We start from the raw sequence: 23,643 nt of genomic DNA on the forward strand, positions 1-23,643 counted from the left end.
AAGAGAGATTGAACAGTTTGGGCCTATACTGTCTGCAGTTTGGACGAATGTGTGGAGATCATATTGAGGTATATAAGATGTTAAAAAGGATTGAGAAAGTAGATTTGGAAAGGATGCGTTATATGGGCCCATCTAGAATGAGGGGTCACAGTTTTAGGCTGAGGGGTAGCAGAAACATGTAGAAAGAAACTGCTTCTGTCAAAGTGAAGGTCTAGGCCCAAAACGTCAGCTTTTGTGCTCCTGAGATGCTGCTTGGCCTGCTGTGTTCATCCAGCTTCACACTTTGTTATCTCGGATTCTCCAGCATCTGCAGTTCCCATTATCTCTTCTGTCAAAGTGCCATGACTTTGGAATTTACTACCTCCAAGTGCATTAGATATCAGGACACCTCAACATATCTCCGCACATTCTTCTGGGCTCCAGAGAATATGGACCTAAACTGTTCAATCTGGCTTCATAAAACTATTATTCACAGGACACTGAATAAATTTAAGGAAGAGATGGACAGATTTTTAATTAGTACGGGGTTGCAGGGTTATGGAGAGGGAGCAGAAAAGTGGAACTGAGGCCAAGATGAGATCGGCCACTATCGTATCAAACAGTGAAGCAGGCTTGAGGGGCTGAATGGCCTACCACTGCTCCTAGTTCCTATTGTCAAGTCTTTACTCAATGAAGAGTGCAGGAGGACAGGCATATCTAAAAATGAGATGTCACCTGGGGAAGCTACAGCACAGAACAAATTGCATGCCAAAAAATATAAGCAGCAAGTGAGATAAAGGGCTAAGCTGAATCCCTTACTATCAGCACCCTGGGGATTGAACATCCATTGAACAGAAACTGAACTGGACTCAGCACAGAAACACAGTGGCTGTAAGAGCAGGTCACAGACTAGGAATCCTGAAGCGAGTAACTTGCTTCCTAACTCCCCAAAGCATATCCTGCGATAGGCACAAGTCAGGAGTGTGATGGAATACTCCCCACTTGCCTGGATGGGTGCAGCTCCAACTACACTCAAGAAGCTTGACACCATGCAGGACAAAGCAGCCTGCTTGATTGGCACTGTACCCACAAGCACCCACCACTGGAGATCAGTAGCTATATCACCATTTCAGTCGGTCAAAATCTTGCAGCTCCCTCCCGAATGGCATTGTGGCCGTCCCTGTGCCACGTGAGCTGTAGCAGTGTGTACTATCTACAAGATGCACTGCAGAAATTCACTAAGCCTTCTTAGACAGCACTTTTCAAACCCAAGACCACTTCTATCTAGAAGGAAGAAGGCAGCAGATACATGGGAATAGAACCACCTGCAAGTTCCCCTCCAAACCACTCAACAACTGGCTTGGAGCTATATCACCATTTCAGTGGGTCAAAATCTTGCAGCTCCCTCCCGAATGGCATTGTGGCCGTCCCTGTGCCACGTGAGCTGTAGCAGTTCAAGGTTCACCACAATAATAAAGGTAATAAATGCTGGTGCAGTCTGTAACTTCTACACCTCTAAATTCATAACAAAAAAAGCTGAACTCTACCTTAAATCAGGCCCAATGGTAGAGGTAGATGAGATATAAAATCCTGAAGAGTTTTGACCGGGCTGATGTGGAGGACGTCAAGGGAGAAGCTAGAACTAGGAGTCACTGTTCAAAAGCCAGTGATAATCCACTTGAAACAGAGATTAAGTGATTTTTCTTTGTTCCTCTCTGAGGGTTGTGGGTCTCTGAACTTTCTTCTTGAAAAGGCTGTGGAATCAGAGTCCTTAAAATGTTGAAGGAGAGCTGGATGGATCCTTATTAAGCAAGGTGATCAAAAATTGTGACGATAGGCAAGCATATGAATTTGAAATTACAGTCTGATCAGCCAGCATCTTATTGAATGAAAGAGCAGGTTCGAGCATCTACACCTTCTCCTGCTCCTGATTTGTGTGTTTAGCTCGTTCACTGAAGCCTGTGTGATTTTCTGCCTCAGAATATGCTGGAGGATATTGTATAATTAGAAAACAGAGGTAGACAAACTCTCATTAGCCAGAGGAATCAAGTGTTCTTAGGGGTTTGTAGTGTGGGGATGTGGAATTCAAAACACAAACAGACCTGCCGTGATTTTACTGAATGGCCGAGCAGAATTCGAGGGGCTCTATGGTTTAATTCTGCTCCCGTTTCACATGTTCAAATGGCAGAGGTTGGAGATATGGCAATCGTGACATTTTTCTGGTCAGCCTGCAAATGGCAGAGAAATGTTGCAACGATATGAAGGGTAGTTTACAAGACTGGCTCCTTGAACCCCAACATCAGCATTATACCAGGCCCCTGTCTTAACCAGACTTGTCTACATGTCTGAGTGTTTCATAATGCTACAGGTAATGGTTGAATCCTCATCTTTCCGAGTGTCATATGGAGAGGGATTAACAGGACAGAACTACAGTTTGAGCACTTGCACTGTTTCAGAATTGGTGAAATGGAAGCCGTGTGCCTACAAGTTCTGCTCAGTGTTAAGAGAATGTGCGCATTGTTTCAAGAAAATATCCTGAATGTGTAGAATCTGAACAATTACCTTGCTGTTAGATTTTACTGAAATATGTTCAGCAACATTTAAGTGCATTACTAGGAAATTACTTCATACAAATGGAAGGACTCGTATGAAATAAATTTCTGGACCGAAGAGTTGAAATTTGCCCAGCCTTTGAACCCAGTTCGATGCTCATTAGAACATTGAACAGAGAACATTACAGCGCAGTACAGGCCCTTCGGCCCTCGATGTTGTGCTGACCTGTGAAACCAATCTGAACCCCATCTAACCTACACTATTCCATTATAATGAATTCCATTATCAATATGTTTATCCAATGACCATTTCAATGCCCTTAAAGTTGGCGAATCTACTACCGTTGCAGGCAGGGCATTCCACACCCTTACTACTCTCTGAGTAAAAAAAACCTACCTCTGACATCTGTCCTATATCTTTCACCCCTCAATTTAAAGCTATGCCCCCTCGTGCTAGCCATCTCCATTGAGGAAAAAGGCTCTCACTGTCCACCCTATCTAATCCTCTGATCATCTTGTATGTCTCTATTAAGTCACCTCTTAACCTTCTTCTCTCTAACGAAAACAGCCTCAAGTCCCTCAGCCTTTCCTCATAAGTAATCTCAATATTGTTTACAATGTAATTAATTTACAACTTGATGTACACAAAAGTGTGGGGTGCCATTTATTTTAAATGACTGGATCCAACTGACCAACACATCAGTGAGAAGATACACAGTGTGGAGCTGGAGGGGCACGGCGGGTCGGGCAGCGTCGGAGGGGCGGGAGGGCCGACGTTTCGGGTTGGGACCCTTCAGAAAAAGACCCGGGGCGTCGGCTTTCCTGCTCCACTGGTGCTGCCTGGCCTGCTGTGTTCATCCAGCTCCATGCTCTGTTATCTCTGATTCCAGCATCGGTAGTTCTTACTATCTCTGAGTGACAAGACACATCTTGATAAACTTTTGATATAACAGGGTGTGGAGCTGGATGGGCACAGCAGGCCAGGCAGCATCAGAGGAGCAGGACTTGTACTAGTTCTCTTGCCTTGCAGTTATTCACAAATTTGGCAAACTTATTTTCTCTGTTTAACTACTTTACTTCTTCATGGGGTGTGGGCTTTGCTGGCTGGAGCTTCATTTATTGCCCTAAATGACCTTGAGAAAGTGGTAGTGAGTTGCCTTCCTGAACCACTACATTTGGTGTAAATACGTGCACAAAGTTGTCAGGGAGGGAGTTCCAGGATTTTGACCCAGTAACTGTGAAGACAGTGATGTGAATTTCCAAGTAAAGGTGGTGTGCTGACTTGAAGAGGAACTTGCGGCGGGTGGTGTTTCCATGTATCTGCTGCTCTTGTCCTTCTAAGAGGTAGAGGTTGTGGGTTTTGAGGTGCGAACGGACCAGTTGTCTTCTGTTTCCTGATAAATGCTGAGCTGGTTCCATTGAATGTTTTGTTGATGTGAAAATACACGACAGAATACATTTGCTAAAAGTCTGGGAGCAAAGACAAAAAAGCACGAGAGCAGGCAGCAGGTAAAGAAGGGTTAGAATTCCAGGTGAAGTCTTTGCCAAAACCTCACTGTTCTGATGAAAGACCCTTCCCAAAAATGTTAGCCTGTAGGTGCTGACTGACTGAACGATTGTATGTTAGTAGCATTTTCTGTGCTTTTGTTTCTGTTGGTGGCTGTCTAGTTGATTTGCTTTGTGAATCTGATCCTTGGTGACTAGAAGGGGAATGGGTTCAGACCCTGCAGGTTTTGTTCTGGCATGAGTATAAAAGATTTCCAGTGGGGAATCGAAAATAACCGTGAAGACCAGCGGAGTGGGGAAATACACGTGTCAGTTCACTGATCTTCTAAACTATCAACTATAAACTCCTGGGAATGAATATTTTGCACCTCCGATTTTAGATGATCTAATTTTTTGGAATCTGAGAAGTATTTCCGAGTGTTTGCGTTTTTCAGTGTTCATGATATATGTATATTACGCTGAGAATTTGACCAACTCAGGACTATCTTATTTGTTTAACATATGGCAATATGAGTTAATGTTATGACTATATGTTTAGTATCACATAAAGGCAGACATGTGGAATGGTGCAGGAGAGATTTATTCAGATAGTCTCAGGGTGAGGGACTGTAGCAACATGGAGACACTAGAGAAGCTGGTATTGTTCTCTTTTAGGCAGCGGAATTTATGGTGAGACTTGTTTCCGTTGACAGGAGGGCTAGAGAGTAGATTTAAATTAAAACATCGAAGGATGAAAAGTCACAACAGAGCAGTGCAAAAAGACTGAGCCAAGTTGAAAATACATCAACATCTGAAATCCTCCTTTATAATTTTGCTGCACCTATACTTGCCATGTTCTGCCCTTTAATAAACAGAACGTAATTCTAAAGCTCTGCTGTACCTTGTTTTATAACATAGAGAGGCATAGATAGAGTTGATAGCCAGAGACTATTTCCCAGGGCAGAAATGGCTAGCACGAGGGGTCATAGTTTTAAGCTGGTTGGTGGAAAGTATAGAGGGGATGTCAGAGGCAGGTTCTTTACGCAGAGAGTTGTGAGAGCATGGAATGCGTTGCCAGCAGCAGTTGTGGAAGCAAGGTCATTGGGGTCATTTAAGAGACTGCTGGACATGTATATGGTCACAGAAATTTGAGGATGTATACATGAGGATCAATGGTCGGCACAACATTGTGGGCTGAAGGGCCTGTTCTGTGCTGTACTGTTCTATGTTCTATGTTCTATGTTCTAAATAGTGATTGAAATTTTCCTCTCCTTCATATAGTGTGACAGTAAGAAAAGTGGGAAACTATTGAATGAAGAAAAATCAGCATCTTGATAAACATTTTAACATATGAAAAAGATGCAGAAGTAGACCATCCAGCCTCTTCATTCAACAAGATCATGACTGGCCTGTTTGTGTTTCAAATTCACATTATCATCCACCTGTACTAACATTTAATTTCCCTTGCTCAATGAGAAACTATCCACCTTGGTCTTAAAAATATTAAATGATCCCAGGTCCTCAAGCAGAGAATTCCAAAGTTACACAACATTGAGAGAAAAGACTTCTCACCTCAGTATGAAAGGCTGACCCCCAATTTTAAAATAATGCCTCTGAGGCAGGCAATCTTATTGATATATATTGCTTCTTAGGTAACTTGGAGACAATAAGGACTGCAGATGCTGGAAGCCAGATGTCCTCCTACTTTAGGGCCTGTACTTTCCTCTCCTCTGTAATTAAGGATGCCCTCAACCACATCTCCTCCATTTCCCACACTTCTACCCTCAACCCCCTCCCCTCCAACAGCGATAAGGATAGAGTCCCCTTAAATCCTCACGCACCGCCCCACCAACATCTAGATCCAATGCATCAGCTTCAGACATTTCCACTACCTACAGTCAGATCCCACCAGAAAAAAGATATTTTCCACCCCACCCCTGTCCTCTTTCTACAGGGACCATTCATTCCATGACACCCTCATCTGCTCTACACTCCTCACCAATCTCTCCACCACACCTGGTACCTTTCCCTGCAACTGCAAGAGGTGCAACACCTGGCCCTCCGCCTCTCCCTCTCACCTCTGTCCATGGCCCCAAACAATCCTTGCAGATCCAGCGAGATTCACCTGCATTTCATCCAAACTTATCTATTGCATCCGTTGCTCCTGATGCGACGTCCTCTATATTGGGGAGACCAAATGCAGACTCGGTTACCGGTTCATGGAGTGTCTGTGCTCTGCACGCAACAACCAAGCCAATCTTCCAGTTACCATCTATTTTAATTTCCCTTCCCACTCCCCTAAATACACTTCCAGCCTTGGCTGCCTCCACTGTTAGCATGAGACTAAACGTAAACTTCAGGAACAACACCTGATATTTTGCCTTGGAAGCTTACAGCCCAGTGGCCTTAACATTGACTTCACCAGCTTCAAATTACCTCTACTCCCAACCTTATCCCTTGTCCAGCCCTCCCTCTCCTGACCTGAGATAACCATCTTCCTACTCGCTTGTCTGCTCCATGCTTCCCACCAACCAATCACAATAAACCCTAACCTGCATCCACCTATCACCATCTTTCCTACCTTCCACCCAGCCCCACTCCCCTCTCTCTAATTATTTCTGAGCTCCCCTCCATCTCACCAGACCTGATGAAGGGTTTCGGCTGAAATGCTGACTTCCCTGCTCCTCAGGTGTTGTCCGACCTGTTGTGCTTTTCTAGCCTCACGCCTATGGACACTTGATTCTTAGGTGACAACATAGGTATTGACAGGTTGTTTCCCCTTTGGGAGAGAATAGGGCAAGAAGGCATAATCCCAGAATAAGTGGTCACACATTTAAGACAGAGATGAGGAGAAATTTATTCTCAGAGTAGCAAATCTGTGGGATTCTACCAGAGAAGGTTCTAGGCAGGATCACTAAGAATATTCAAGGATGAAACAGATTATTATTAAGTACAGGAATCAAGTGCTATGGGGAAAAGGCAGGAAAGTGGTGTTGAGGATTATCAGATCAACCATAATCTCAGTGGGACAAATGGCCTGCTCTTGCTCCTACACTTTTTCTACTTCTCCACTGACCCACAGATGGAAAAATCCTTTCCATGTTCATCTCGTCAAGACTATTCAGGACCTCACACACTCCAACCAGTACATCAAATAACATTTTTGCAATTTTCTCATCAAGCCTTAAGTGACAACTTCAGAATCTTGCCATTGAGTGGCAAATTTATTTCCATTTGCCTGCATCACAGTAGAATGCCCCCTCACCATTTTATTTCAATTCTCCTGTCTTTTCCCAAGATGTGGGTCACAGGTGACTGCAGCTCACTAAGTGTTTATCCAGGCCGTCAACCAACTGCTTCTTCACAATAAAATCCCCGCAGTCTCCATGGTCACCATCCTCTTCATCCCTTCACCTTTGCAAGTCAGCATCAGCAAACCAACAGCCTCGGCACATTTTGCTGCTCTAGGTCCAATACATACATGACTTCAGCCATTCAGCACTTCACTTTAGTCTGCTCAGGGGCGCCTATGCATTGAATGCTTCTGACAGATCACTTTGCACGTAGAGAGACATACATATCTCATGCATCCCGTATCCTAGCGCATTTCATCCTGTAGTCTTAAAAGAAGTGCTCAGTGAAATAGTTGATGTGTTAGATTTAATTTTCCAAAATGCAGATTTGGGGAAGGTGCCTTCAGATTGGTAAAAAGCTACTGTAACTCACAAAAATAGAGGGAGGCAGTAAACAGGAAACTACAGGCCAGTTAGATTATGATCTACAATAGGTGAAATGTTGGAAGCTATTGTTAGAGACATTACTTTGAACTGATCCAGTGTTCTGGTATAATCGGGCACAGCCACCATGGTTTTATCAAAGGCACATCATGTTTAACTAATTTACTGGCGTTCTTTGAAGAATTAACTTGTGCTGAGGGTAAAGGGGAGCTCGTGTATGTAACATATTTATTTTTCCAGACGACAATGTGCCATATCAAAGAATATCATAGAAAATAAAAGATCCTGGTGTGGGGCTAACATATTAACCTGTTGAGAGGATTAGCTGAATAACAGGAAGCAGACAGTAGAAATAAATGGGTCTTTTTCAGGCAGGCAGAATGTCACAAGTGGTGTGTCACAGGAGTCAGTGCTGTTGTCTCAACTGTTTATAATTTATACAAATAATTTGGAATGAAAGGACTGAAGGTACGGTGGCTAAATTTGCTGATAACATAATGAGAAAGTGTGAAATTATCATTTTTGCAGAAATAGTAAAAGAAGCATACAATCTAAAGACTTATAGGTTATAGAGCCCTGTGAAGCAAAGAAATCCCAGTGTCCTAATGCATGAACCACAGACGGTTAGTATGCAGATACAGCAAGTAATCAGGAAAGCTAACAGACTATTACGTTTTCTTGTGAGGGTAATTGAGTGCAAGAGTAAGGAGTTTAAACGTCAGTTAGACAGGGCACTAGTGAGACCACATCTGAAATACTCATGAACAGTACTGGTCACCATACTTAATGCGAGTGTATTAGAAGCAGTTCAGAGAAGGTTTACTAGACTAATGTCTGGAATGAACAAATTGCCCTATGAGGAAAGACTAGAGGTGATTTAATTGAAACATAAGATCCTGAATGGATTTGACTGGATGGACTTCAAAAGGAAATTTCCTCTTGTGGGAGAAGCTAGAACCAGAGATTATAAATATAAGAGTCGCCCATTCTTTCAAAGATGAGGAAAAAAGTTATGATGTATTCATCAACAGCTCTCTCCTTCACTCAAACTAAAATGGTGCAGCAGTTTTATAGCTATGTTCTACTTAGCTATTCTAAGAATTTGGAGCCTTTTATGAATGTTGGCAGCAGTAAAAGTCACCTTGAAGTTATCCAGGAGCCAAAGAGCCACATAGTTCACTTTACACCATTTAGAAAGGAAAGCCTAATTGATCCAAGAGTTGACTGATCTTTATGTTTCTCCAGCTTCATACCAATGTCAATAATGTCTAAACTGCTCTTCTAAGTGGCTTAACAAGGCTTTCATATATATCAAACTACTTGTAATACAAGAACTGTCACCACAGATGCAGTGGGAGATCAGAGCCATGTTACATAGGTGAACTGGGCAGACTTAGTGATAATTCAGATGAGGTCAGAAGCTCTTCTCAGAATAAAATGCGATAATAATGGATAGCAAATTGGCTTAATTTCAGACTGCTGCTGAGTCAGTTGATAGGGAAGGGAGTTTGGAGCTGTGAAAGAATAAAGGGCTTCTAATCTCCAGGATCAGGATCATGAAGATTATCACTGACTAGAATATTCACTGAACTTGTTCAATAGGTTACCTTGATTTCATCCCTACATACCAATGAATTGCAGCTATATCCAGGGGCCTATGCCCCAGTGGGACAGCAATATGGAATGTCACCTGGCTTTAATCCATCATGCTACAGTACCTCAGAAGGTCGTTCTGGCTTATGATCCTTTCAAAATATCCGAATCATTGATCTTTGCTGAATTCTCCCTGATGTAGATGTAAAATCTAGGGGCAGCACAGTGGCTTAGTGGGTAGTACTATTTTTTCACAGGACCAGGGACCCAAGTTCAATTCGAACCTTGGGTAACAGTATGTACGGAGTTTGCACATTCTTCCCATGTCTGCGTGGGTTTCCTCCAAGTGCTCTGGCTCCAAGGATAAGCAGATTGGGTGGATTAGCCATGGGAAATGCATGGTTACAGGGATAGGTTGGGTGGGATGCTCTTCAAAGGAGCAGTATAGGCTCAATGAGCAAAATGACCTGTTCCCACACTGTGGAAAATCTTTGATTCTGTTCCATGTCTCATCCAAAATCCAGTCCTGGGCTAGGTTTTCCTCCTAAACTTCATCTTAAAGCCCGGTGACCAACTCTTAAGAAACAAAATATGGGACACTTGAATTGAGATAACAAGGTGTAGAGCTGGATGAACACAGCAGGCCAAGCAGCATCAGAGGAACAGGAAGGCTGATGTTTTGCGTCGAGACCCTTCTTCAGAAATAAAGGCTAGGCCTGAAACATCAGCCTTCCTGCTTCTCTGATGCTGCTTGGCCTGCTGCGTTCATCCAGCTCTACACCTTGTTATCTCAGATTCTCCAGCATCTGCGGTTCCTACTATCTTTGACACTTGAATTGAGACCAGACCTTGGGTGGTGGTAACTATGAAAGTAGGGTTTGCTTGGCAGTTTGTGAGGGATGCTGGGAGGGCATATCCTTGATAGGAAAGCACTCAGTTGAAAGATGAAATTAGGTTCAAACCTGCCATCAGGATCATCTAGTCTCTGGGGGCTCAATCATCACCTTTTGAAGACAGCAAGGCTGACTAATAAGAGAAGATATCTGGGAGCTGAAAGGTAGGATAGCGGGAACTTGACAAGACACTGGTCAGTCAAAGCTCTGGAAATACATGAGACATGGACTATCAGTGAACCTACAAAACACAGAACAATCCTTAAAAAAAATGGAAAGTTGGTTCCTTTAACTTAAAGTTCTGTTCCTCTTATCAATGTGCAGTGTTTACAGCTGAAAGATCAACTGATTTGCCTCCCCAGCACATAATTAGTATTATACTGTGTAAAAGCAATCTTATGTAAATGACTATTTGTTTTGGCATAATGAATGTAAGTAGGACAAGTGTCTCTGTATCTCTTCCTCAGCTTGACATACTTTATGAAGCTAAAATAATGTTATTAGCTTGCCACGATTTAAATGTAAACCCCTTCAAATTCATCATCCTGTTCATATCCAAATAATTTCCAGAAGCATACAATTGAAGCTGTACGCACAGAATTTCCACAAATAATAGATTACAATTTACCTAAATGAAAGGCATGTAGTCATCAGTCTCTCATATTTGAAATGGACACGTGCTTCTATTCTCCTTCACAGTCTCAAGTACTTTAAAAAAAACTTAAATATTAAACTTAGCTGAATAAAACTTTAGAAAAGTATCATCTTGCTTTTAGAAAACAACCAGGTTATTACTGTTACTCACATTCAAAAAAATTTTAAACATTTCTCTTTTTATGGCACTTTTCATAACCATGTATGCTTTAAAACGCTTTAAAACCAAGGAAGGACCTGTGATGTGTCGGCACTTTTTGTAATGTAGCAAATGCAGCAACCAATAAATGCTCTGAAAACTCCCAGAAACAGCAAAGTGATAATGACCAGATATTAAAGTGTGGAGCTGGATGAACACAGCAGGCCAAGCAGCGTCTCAGGAGCACAAAAGCTGACGTTTTGGGCATCTGATGAAGGATCTAGGCCCGGAACGTCAGCTTTTGTGCTCCTGAGATGCTGCTTGGCCTGCTGTGTTCATCCAGCTTCACACTTTGTTATCTTGGATTCTCCAGCATCTGCAGGTCCCATTATCAATGACCAGATATTCTTGTTTTTTGTGATGTTCATTGAAGGATAAATATTCACCAGGACACAGGGGACAACAACTCTGCTGTCCTTCAAAATAGTGAAGTTGGATCTTATACAGCCACCTGAGCAGGCAGATCGGGCTTACGCCTCATCTTAAAGATAGGACATAGAGAATTAGAATAATACAGCATGGAAACAAGCCCTTTGGCTCAAACTGGTCCAGGCTGACCATGGCACCCACTCAGCTAGTTCCAACTGCCTGCATTTGGTCAACATCCCTCGAAACCCTTCGCATCCAAATGTCCTTTAAATGTTTCTACTGTACACAACTCAACCACCTTCTCCGGCAGCCAGTTCCAGACACATATTATTACCTGCATGAAGAAGCTGTCCCTCAGTCTTTTTCCCTCTCACCTTAAACCTCTAGTTTTCAATTTCCCATCCCTGGGAAAAAGGCTGTATGCATTCATCATATCTTTGTTCCTCATGATTTTATACATGTCAGTAAAGTTAGCCCTCATTCTGTCATGTTCTAAGGAATAAAGAAGAATCTTGCCAACCTCTCCCTATAATTCAGACCTACTAGTCCTGGCAAGATCCTGAAAGATCATCTTTGCACACTTTCCAATTTAACTAAGTCTTTCTTATAACAGGCTGACCAAAACTGTACGCAATACTCCAAGTGCAGCCTCACCAACAATTTATAAAACTGTAACATAACATCCCAGCTTCTATACTTAATGCCTTGACCGACGAAGGCCAGCATGCTAATTGCCTTCTTCACCACCCTGTCCACCTGTGATGCTGCTTTCAATGAACTATGCACTTGTACTCCTTGGTCTCTATTCCACAGCACTCCTCAGAACCTTACCATTTACTGTGTAAGTCCTACCTTGGTTTGACTTTTCAAAGTGCAACACGAAACACTTATCTGTATTGAATTGTAATTGCCAATCCTCAACCTACTTTTCCACCTGATCATGATCCCTCTGTAATTTTTGATAACCTTCCTCAATATCAATGATATCTCCTAATTTTGTATCACCTGCAAATTTATTAATCATGCCTTGTACATTCACATCCAGATCATTTATGTAAGCAACAAATAACAAAGGTCCCAGCACCGACCCGTGGCACACCACTTGTCACAGGTCTCCAGTCCGAGAAACAACCTACAATCATCATGTTGTCCTCCCACCATCGAGACAATTTTGAACCCAATTAGCTAAATCTCCCTGGATCCCATGCGACCTAACTTTCATAATGAGCCTGCTGTGCAGGACCTTGTCAAAGGCCTTACTAAACTCCATACAGACAACATCCACTGCCCTACCCTCATCTGTCCTCTTGGCTACCTCTTTATAAAACTCAAAAGATTTGTCAGACATGATTTCCTGCGCATAGATCCATGCTGATTATCCTTAATCAGACCTTGACTATCCAAATGTTGTTTGATCCTTTGGCTCAGTATCCTCTCCAATAACTTGCTGACCACCGATGTTGGGCTCACCAGCCTATAGTCCCCTGGCTTGTCTTTGCTACCTTTCTTAAACAATGGAATAACATTAGCCACCCTCCAGTCTTCCTGAACTTCACCAGTGGCTAAAGATGAAGCAAAAATCTCTGCAAGGGCCTCTGCAATTTCTTCCCTAGCCTCCCACAACATCCAAGGATGGACTTGATCAGGCTCAGGGGATTTATCCACCTTAATGCACTTTAAGGCTGCAAACACGTCCTCTCTGGTAATATGTATGCGGTCCAAAACACCCCATTTGTTTTTCTTCCTTCCTTATCATCCATGAGTGCCTCCTCAGTAAACACTGAGGAAAGATATTCAGTAAAAATTGCCCCCATCTCCTGTGGCTCCACACATAGACAACCATGCTGATCTTAAAAGAGACCTATTCTCTCCCCCTAACTACCTCCTTACTCTTAATACTGCTATAGAAACTCCTGGGATTATTTTTCGCCTTATCTGCCAGATCCATGTCATACCATATCTTCTGACTTCCCTCTTAACTGTGCTCCTACACTTTTCATAGTCATCTAGGGATTCATTTGAGTCTGGTAGCTTAAACGCAATGTCTTTTTAAATTCATTTTGTGGGATGTGGGTCTCACTGGCTGGCTAGTGTTTCTTGCCCATCCCTAGTTACCCTTGAGAAGGTGGTGGTGTTTTGTCTTTTTGAACCACTGCAGTCCTCTTGATGTGGGTTGACCCACAGTGCTATTAGGGAGGGAATTTCAGGTTTTTGACCCAGCAACAGTGAAGAAACGGCGATATATTTCCAAATCAGGATGGTGACTGACTTGGAGAGGAATTTGGAGGTGGTGGTGTTACTGTGTATCTGCTGCCCTTATCCTTCTAGATGGAAGTGGTCGTGGGTTTGGGAGGTGCCGTCTGAGGATGTTTGGTGAATTCTGCAGTGCATCTTATAGATAGTCCACATTGCTGCTGCTGATCTTCTGTGGTAGAGGAAGTGAATGCTTGAAGGTGGAGTGCCAATCAAGTGGGCTGCTTTGTCCTGGATGGCATCAAGCTTCTTGAGTGTTGATGGGGCTGCACTCATCCAGGCAAGTGGGGAGTATTCCATCATAATCCTGACCTGTGCCTTCTGGATGGTGGACAGGCTTTGAGGAGTCAGGAGGTGAGTTACTCGCCGCAGTATTCCAGCTTCTGGCCTGCTCTTGTAGCCACTGTGTTCATGTGGTGAGTCCAGTTGAGTTTCTGGTCAATGATAACCCCCAGGATGTAGATAGTGTGGGATTCAGTGATGGTAACACCATTGAATGTCAAAGAGCGGTGGTCAGATTGTCTCTTATTCTTGATCGTCATAGCCTGGCATTTGCGTGGCACATATGTCACTTGCCACTTGTCAGCCCAAGCCTGGATATTTTCCAGATCTTGTTGTACGTGAACATCGACAGCTTCGGTATCTGAGGAGTCACAAATGGCACTGAACGCTGTGCAATCATCGGCGAACATCCCCAATTCTGACCTTATGATGGAGGGAAGATCATTGATGAAGCAGCTGAAGATGGTTGGGCCCACAACACTCCCCTGAGGAACACCTGCAGTGATGTCCTAGAGCTGAGGTGATTGACCTCCCACAACCACGACCATCTTCCTATGTGTCAGGTCTGACTCCAACCATCAGAGTGTTTGTCCCCTGATACCCATTGATTCTAGTTTTGCTCAGGCTCCTTGATGCCACACTCAGTCAAATGCAGCGTTGATATCAAGGGCTGTCACTCTCACCTCACCTCTGGAAGACAGCTCTTTTGTCCATGTTTGAACTAAGGCTGTAATGAGGTCAGGAGTTGAGTGGCCCTGGCAGAACCCAAACTGGGCATCTTCAGCAGGTTATTGCTGAGCAGGTGCTGCTTGATAGCACTGTTGTTGGCACCTTCCATCACTTTACTGATGATCGACAGTAGGCTGATGGGGCAGTAATTGGTCGGGTTGGATTTGTCCTGCTTTTTGTGTACAGGGCATACTTGGGCAATTTTCCACATTGTCAGGTAGATAGCAGTGTTGTAACTGTACCGGAACAGCTTGGTTAGGGGAGCAGCAAGTTCTGGAGCACATCTTCAGTACTGTTGTTGCCAGAATGTTGTCAGGGCCGGTAGCCTTTGCAGTATCCAGTGTCTCCAACTGTTCCTTGGTATCACCTTGGTTCCTTGGTGGAGTGAATTGAATTGGCTGAAGACTGGTATCTGTAATGGTGGGGACTACTGGAGGAGGCCAGGATGGATAATCCATTTGATACTTCTCGCTGAAGATTGCAGGGGAATACTTCAGTCTTATCTTTTGTACAGATGGGCTGGGCTCTTCATTCATTCAGGATGAGGATATTTGTGGAACCTCCTCCTCCAGTGAGTTGTTTAATTGTCCACCACCATTCCAAACTGAATGTGGCAGGACTCCAGAGCTTAGCTCTGATCCATTGGTTATGGGATCACTTAGCTCTGTTTAACACATGCTGCTTATGCTGTTTGGCGTGCAAGTAGTCCTGTTTGGTGGCTTCACCAGGTTGATTCTTCATCTTCAGGTATACCTGGTGCTGCTCCTGGCATGCCCTCCTGCACTCTCCATTGAACCAGGGTTGATCCCCTGGCTTGGTGGTAATGGTAGAGTGGGGGATATGCTGGGCCATGAGGTTACAGATTGTGCTGGAGTACAATTCTACTGCTGTTTGTGGCCCATGGTGCCTCATGGATGCCCAGGCTTGAATTGCTAGATTTGTGCGAAGTGCCACACAACATGATGGAGGTTATTCTCAATGTAAATGCGGTACTTCATCTCCACAAGGACTGTCTTACTGATGGTGATCTTAATGATGCTTTCATGGACAGATGCAACCACAGCTGGCAGATTAGCAATGATAAGGCCATCTATGTTTTTCCCTCACCACCTGCTGCAGACCCAGTCTAGCAGCTGTTCACTGTAGGACCCGACCAGCTCCATCTGTAGTACTGCTGCCAAGCCACTCTTGGTGGTGGACATTAAAATCCCGCACCAAGAGTACATTTTGTGCCCTTGCCATCCTCAGTGCTTTCTCTAAGTAACGTTCAACATTGAGGAGCACTGATTCATCAGCTGAGGGAGGACGGTATGTGGTAATCAGCAGGAGGTTTCCTTGCCCATGTTTAACTTGAAGCCATGAGACTTCATGGGGTTGGCAGTCAATGTTGAGGACCCACAGAGCAACTCCCTCCCGACTGTGTACCACTGTGCCGCCCCCTCTGCTGGATCTGTCCTGCCGGTGAGACAGGACGGATCCAGGGTTGGTGATAGTGGTGTCTGGGACATTATCTCTGAGATAATGGGAACTGCAGATACTGGAGAATCCGAGATAACAAAGTGTGGAGCTGGATGAATGCAGCAAGCCAAGCAGCATCCTGGGAGCACAAAAGCTGACGTTTCAGCGTAGGCCCTTCATAGGCCCAAAACGTCAGCTTTTGTGCTCCTAAGATGCTGCTTGGCCTGCTGTGTTCATCCAGCTCCACACTTTGTTACCTGGGACATTGTCTGTACGGTATGATTCTGTGAGCATGACTATGTCAGGCTGTTGCGTGACTAGTCTGTGAGTCAGCTCTCCCAATTTTGGCACTAACCCCCGCGTTAGTGAGGAAGACTTTGCAGGGTCAACAGGGCTGATTCTGCCGTTGTCTTTTCTGGTGCCTAGGTGGATGATAGGTGCTCCGTCCAGTTCCATTTCTTTGAGTCTTTGTATTGAAGATACATCTGAGTGGCTAGCTAAGCCATTTCAGAGGACAGTTAAGAGTCAACCACATTGCTGTGGGTCTCGAGTCATATGTAGGCCAGACCAGGTGAGTGTGGCAGATTTCATCCCCTGAAGGGCATTAGTGAACCAATCGGCAATGATTTCATGATGATCAATAGATTCTTAATTCTAGACCTTTTTTTTGAATTCCAATTCCACCATCTGCTGTGATGGGATTCGAATCCAGCTCCCCAGAACATCAGCTGGGTTTCTGGATTAATAGTCTAGTTATAATACACTAGGCCATCACCTACCCTTCTTCTTTATCCCTGGGCTCTTGATATCACATTTTTAAAAGCCTCCCATTTGCCATTCATTCCTTTTCCTTCAAACAGACTCAGCCAATTGATTTCTGCTAGATCCTGCCTAATGGCCCCTGTGGACCTGTCCTATCTTTTTCCATAACTACATTAAAACTAAGAGAGTTATCATCACTGGGCCCAAAGTGCTCTCTGACTGACACTGCAGTCACTTGCCCGACATTGTTTCCTAAGAGGAGGTCCAGCGTTGCACCATCCCGAACAGGGCCCTCTACATATTGATTTAGGAAACTTGCTTGGATCCATTTGACAAATTCCACCCCATCCAGGCCTTTTACACTCTGCGTGGCCCAGTCAATACAGGGGAAATTAAAATCTCCACCCAATACTGCTCTAGTATTCCTACAGGTATCTGCAATCTCTCTGCACATCTGCTACTCTAGTACCCGCTGGCTATTTGGGGGTCTATAATACAGTGCCAACAGAGTGACCATCGCCTTCTTGTTTCGAAGTTCCAACCATAGGGCCTCATTTGATGACTCCTGAAGAATATCATCTCTAAGCACTGTTATTATGTCTTCCCTTATCAAAACGGCATCGCCCCCTCCTTTCTTACTTGTATTTCTGTCACGCCTGTACCTTCTGTTTCCTGGAACATTGAGCTGCCAGTGCTGCGCTTATCTCAGCCATGTTTCTGTTACGGCTATAATGTCCCAGTCTCCAGAACCAATCCATGCTCTGAGCTCATATGCCTTACCAGTCAGAGTTTGTGCATTGAAATAAATGGATTTTAAACCAGAAATCTTTTTCCACCATTTGTTGTTCCCCTGGCTATCCTGAATAGTAAACTTGCTCTCAATGGCTAATGTAATTTCCCTGACTTCTCAATGGCCCCTGACATCTGACAGTGTAGTATTACGTCAATACACAGACTAGTATCAAATGCATTTGCAGCCCCGATGCCTTTCTTTTCTTGTTCTGTATTCTATGTGAATAGAGGGCAGTATTGTTGGTAAGTTTGCAAATAACACCAAAATTGGTGGTGTGGTGGTCAGCAAAGAAGGGTATCTCTGAGCACAACGGGACCTTAATCAGATAGGCAACTGGGCTGAGGAGTGGCAGATGCGGTTTAATTTAGATATATGCGAGGTGTTGCATTTTGAGAGAGCAATGGTAAGGGTCTGAGGAGTGTTGCCAAACAAATAGATCTCGGAATGCAGGTACACAGTTCCTTGAAAGCAGAGTCACAGGTAGACGGGGACAAGAAGAAGGCACAAAAACAAATTAGGTTAAGCTCAACAGGTCTGGCAGCAACTGTGGAAAAAATCAGAGTTAACACTTCAGATAAAGAGATTCTTCCTCAGAACTGAAGAAGGCATTTGGTACATTTGCCTTTATTTATTGGGGTATTGAGTATAGGAGTTGGGAGGTCATTTTGCAGCTATACAGGACAATGGTGAGGCCACTTTTGGAATATTGCGTTCAATTCTGGTCTCCCTGCTACAGGAAAGATGTTGTGAAACTTGAAAGGGTTCTGGTAAGACTTACATGCATGTTGTCAGGGTTGGAGGGTTGGAGCTATAGGGAGAGACTGAATAGGTTGCAGCTATTTTCTCTGAAAGAGACTCAGCGTGATCTTACAGAAGTTTATAAAATCATGAGGGGCATGCATAAAGTGAATAGTCAAGGGCTTTTCTCCAGGTAGAGGAATCCAAAACTAGAGGGCATAGGTTTAAGGTGTGAGGAGAAAGATCTAAAAGGAACCCAAGCAGCAACATTTTCTAGTCAAAGGGTGGTGCGTGTATGGAATGAGTTGCCAAATGAGGTGGTGGAGACTGGTACAATTACAATACCTTAAAAGCATCTGGATGAGGCAAATGAGTAGGAAGGAGTTAAAGGGATATGGGCCAAATGCTGGCAAATGGGACAAGATTAATCTAGAATATCTAATAGGCATGGACGAGTTGGACCAAAGGGTCTGTGTTCTTTGCTGTACATCAGTATGACTCTATGATTAGCAATCCAGTTCAGGCTTTAGAACAACGATTCATTAATGTTCAGTCATATTCTGATGTGGGTATAAATTTTCAGATTAAATGGATTTAAATTTTATGATATAGGATTGTGGTATTTGAACTCAACTTTTATATTATTTATATTATTAATACTATCAATATTACTTCACTGACATAATGATTACATTACCAGACATAGCACTTTGCTCACACACACAGCAACCATAAAGTACGGTACTGTGAGGAAGAAAACACTTGTGTACATACAATGGAAAAACAATATAAAAGTACAGGTTGATTTTCCAAAAGATTACAAGAACACTTTGGGGAGCACATTCCAGCTTCAACAACAGAGAAAAAGATGATCCATCAGGCTGGGAGAATGGGAAATCCACAAATGGATTACTTGTTAAAGGCATTCATATGATGGCAGGGATAAATATCAAGCTCAGTTTTAGTAACTTCTTTCAACATCTGCTTTGATTTGTAAGCTGCTGAGGGAGTGTTGGTCAGGAATCAAAAAGGTCATCCAAAGGATCTCTCTTTGCTTTAGAAATATGATTGTTTTTCATAAAAGCAATGGTAGTTTATTTGTTATAGTTCCATCAAGTAAAATGTTTAGCCCACAAGTAAATGTTGCTGATAATAGAAACACATTTAATATATAGATGTTAACATGTGTTAAATTAATAATAGTTAAAATAGTAGGTACAGGAATTTCATATTAGAGAATTGGGTATCTGTTTATTACTATCAACACCATTTCATACACCTTAGCAAATTACATTTACACAGTGAATTTGATTGAAAAGTTTGGCACACGTGAATAAACTATGAACTCTATTTATTAAAATGGATTTTGATTGGGTTTTTCTTCAATAAATGGGCCATTTGAGTTAATCAGCTATTGTGCATGCTTTCATGTTTCCCTAGTCCTTGAGTCACTTTTAGTGCTATTGTACCCAAAATACTAAGGAGCTTCAACTGGGAAAGATTTGATGATTAAATGGTAAATATGTGACAAAAACAAGAACATGTTGAAATGAGTTGTGGGAAGATGAAGATGAATGAAGATTCAGGTAGTAATATATTCTAAATATGTTCATAATATTATTTAGTTGCCTTAATACTCAGTCAAATCAGTCTGTGGCACCTAGAGTTTTGATACTGTTTTAGACCTAAAGAATGACAGTGCTCAGAATAACTAAAATGTGAGTTGTGTTTATCCTTGCAGATTGCTATTGAAATGTTGATATATCCACTGGTGATAAGTTACAGCTCATTCAGGGAATCCAAGTTGCTCTGGCAACATGTACTTTTTTATGTGCATGTTGTGGTCTAGAAATGTGGATAGTGATGGGGAGCCTCAATGTCCTTTCCAATACAAGGCTGATCAGGGATTATTCCCACTTTTACAGGCTGTTATACATTGTGGATATTTACAGACTCATGTTCAATCTGTTCCACCATATTATGTGCACATGTCCCATGGCCATTAAGCTCCAGTTCCAGGGTGGGACTGAAGTCTGGAGCTTCTGCCCCATAGACTGGGATGCCACACCACAAGAGAACCTGCATTAGCAAAAATGAGAATTAAATTCACTATGTTAACATTTTACCCAAGAAAGTGCATAGTACCTTGTGGATTAACACTTATGGTATGTTAACATTCGGAGTCTTATTACATACAGGGATGCTTCAGCATCCTAATGTTATCCATAATAATTCCTTAAGGTAACAATTGGTGACAGGCAAAATATGGCCTATTTGACATGAATACAGAATTATGCAATGTTATGTTTTGTCTTTAACTGTGCCGGTAGGCAATGTAACAAAAATGCAAGTGTATTAATTAGTGGAAAACCACCGAGGCTCAATATTTTCACAGGAGTGTTTTTCTCTTTCCTGGCACTAAAGATAGGTCAGGTGGTACACACACATTTCTATTTTTAAATGACGTTTGACTGTAGGGCAAATGACATAACTCCACAACGTTTAATTGTTTATTTGTGTGCGTGTACGTTCAAATGATAGGCTCAGAGCCTGTGACTCTCGAATGTTGCCTTCGCCCCCCCCCCCCCCCCAACTAAGCTTAAGGTTACAACCTGACGGTAAGTTTCATTGTCCCACGTGAACGCTGCTGAAGCAAATTGAGGTGTTCAAACAAAAACGAGAAATCTCGAAACTTAATTCTTGGATTGCTTCCAAAAAAACTTGAAGTATTTAGTAACGACGACAAGATATCTGCGTTAACCAGATTCCACAAAATGCTTAAGAATTCCATAATTGTACTCAGGCGCTTAAAGAGTGCGTATTATCTGTTTCCAACGCTAACACAAATTGTCACAAAAATGTTTCGCGAGAGATTTGGATTTCACGCTGAATTAACATTCTGTATTAGTTGAGGATGAAGAAACCGAGTGAACCTTATTTCCAATCTGTTTGGGGAACAAGTGTCACCAGAAGTGACAAAAAGGAATTAAAGTAAACATTTAAAAAGAAAAGCAATTCTTGAACGATTTTGTTTTACAAACGGAATAAGTTAACAACTATTCCCCCCCTCCCAAGAGACTGTCTCACGTGTATGTTTATTGATCTTTCCAAACTGTCTTCCTTTAAAATGCCGTGCAAGTAAGAAAGAATTGGAAAAGAGGAAACTATTATGTAGAGCTTATTCTGGAGTAAGGTGCTGTTTGCTGTCCCCCTTTCCCCCCACAGTCAGTTTCTTGCGTCCTCGTCCTGATGACTACAGGACGAAACGCTTGGACTCTTGTCTCGTATTAGTCCTGTTTAAAATGCAAGCGTAGTCTGGGCCAGTATGAATCCTGCAAGCAGCGAAGTTATCTACCTAACGGAGCATCATACTTTCACTGCGCGTTCGATATTTAAAGCGCCAGGATTCAGAATGGAGTGTAGCTAACTATTTAGGCATCTCAGCGTCGAACGTGTGCTGCCCTCGCCGTTTTAACTCATCGTGGGCGCGCTTTCTGAAACGGTGGCAGTGTTTGATCCCCGGGAGGTGCTCGCTTCGTCAGATCGACAATAAGCGGCTAAGAAGTTGTTTCGGGTGTGGCTTTTCAAATGTACTGTAACCGAACCTGTAGCAAAGGCAGCATGGTCTACCCGCGTTACACGCCAGCCTTAATGCTCTTTACAATACTATACACACTAGATCGTATTAATATAGTCACGTGAGTTTTACTTGGCGATAACACCTTTACTGATACTTTTAATCACAGCAAATGACTGGAATTGTCAAATTTCCACTTCACAAGTGACAATTGCAAAAAAAAAGTGAAGAATTGATAGACAAGCCAGGTTTGTTACTGAGCCACACTGACAGATAATCTAGGCGGATTGACAGGTAGAGAGAAGATAGCTGAAGATGCAGAATTTCCACGTGGGATTTCCACCTCAAGGTCTCATCATACCTGTTTCTCCAGCGTCTCCTTGCCCATTGGCGGTGGCTTGGGGGACGGGACCCTCTCGCAAGTGCAGCCTTCGATCAGATAAATCCCCGAGGGTTTGCTGCTCTGCTCGTTCTCAAAGTAGAAGAGCACATTCTGGTAGAGGGCGAACCACTTGTCGTGCCACTTGCTGTTCTCCGCTGTCTTCTTGCTCAGGTAGCCGCGTTTCGTCCCCTCTTTCCGCGCAACCAGAGCTAAATACACAGCGTGCCCCTCATTCAACCTGATACTTTTCTGCATCTTCCGTCTAACAGACGTGTTAAGATTTTTTTGTTGTTTCGATTGGGGGGGCAGGGAGAGCAGGGTTGATTATTTGAAGAGAGTAAAGGGGTTTGAGGGTGAGAGGAGGAAATTATTTCTGTTCCATTATTGTTTCTTCTGAGGCGCCCCAGCCAGTCGGCTTAGAAACCCATTGGCCCCAAAGTCTGCAATACAAAAAAAACTGCTCTGCTGAAAGTCTGCATCCAGAGAGCCGGAGCGAGGGGGTCAGGCATTAGGATCCAGCAGCAAACTCCGAGCTGAGTGCAAACACACGGCCATCCAGAGGGAGAACACGCTGGTAAGCACCAAGCTCAGGGAACAGACGGTGTAGAGAGGGGGAATCACGTGGGAGAGATCAGCTGGAATCGGCTTTGACACCGATTTAAAGAGGCACGACCCCGTGTGGCTAGCTTTTGCTGTCAGTCAGCCTGCAGGATCTCCCCGCCCATCCCCATAATCACACTGCACTCCCCTCCCCCCCCCCCCTCCCCCCCGCCCCAGGCTTTCCAGCACGGGGAGCCTGCAGGCGGCAGGTTCCTCGCTAACTCCTTCTTTCTCCTCCCATTCACCTCCTTCAGTCCCCGTACCTTTGTGCGTTCTGTGTTGCTGCACATCATACAAATGACTGCCCACTTTTCATAATAATAAACTGTTTGAACGTGTTTTCCGCTGAAATCTGGCTCTTGTGGGGTTTTTTTAATCATTTCTCCTTTGGGGAACTCAAATTCTGCAACTAATTTTGGAATCACGTCACAAGTGAAATGTGGGAGAAAAGTTATCTTTTCGTTTCTTTTTAAGTTTAAAATCTGGTAAAACCCCAAACTACATTTTGAGAGGGAGCGTAACGAATCTCACAACAGCGGAGCAAGCTGTTTAAACATTCCACTTTGTTGTTTAACCGCTTGCTAGTTGCAAACATTCAGCGTTTGTAC

General features: G+C 43.3%; 1 protein-coding gene across 3 annotated transcripts in view; it reads right to left on the reverse strand.

The window, feature by feature from the left end:
* Positions 1 to 23,059, reverse strand: part of rasgrf2b (Ras protein-specific guanine nucleotide-releasing factor 2b) — a 250,703-nt gene extending 227,644 nt beyond the window's left edge. For all 3 annotated transcript variants that reach the window (XM_059644773.1, XM_059644772.1, XM_059644774.1), the window contains exon 1: positions 22,415 to 23,059. In XM_059644773.1, coding sequence (XP_059500756.1) covers positions 22,415 to 22,690 — 276 coding nt within the window. In that variant the 5' untranslated portion in view covers positions 22,691 to 23,059. The remainder of the gene's footprint in view (positions 1 to 22,414) is intronic.
* Between the last annotated feature and the right edge of the window lie 584 nt (positions 23,060 to 23,643).

This window comes from Stegostoma tigrinum, chromosome 3, assembly GCF_030684315.1.
Source record: "Stegostoma tigrinum isolate sSteTig4 chromosome 3, sSteTig4.hap1, whole genome shotgun sequence".
Taxonomy (NCBI): domain Eukaryota; kingdom Metazoa; phylum Chordata; class Chondrichthyes; order Orectolobiformes; family Stegostomatidae; genus Stegostoma; species Stegostoma tigrinum.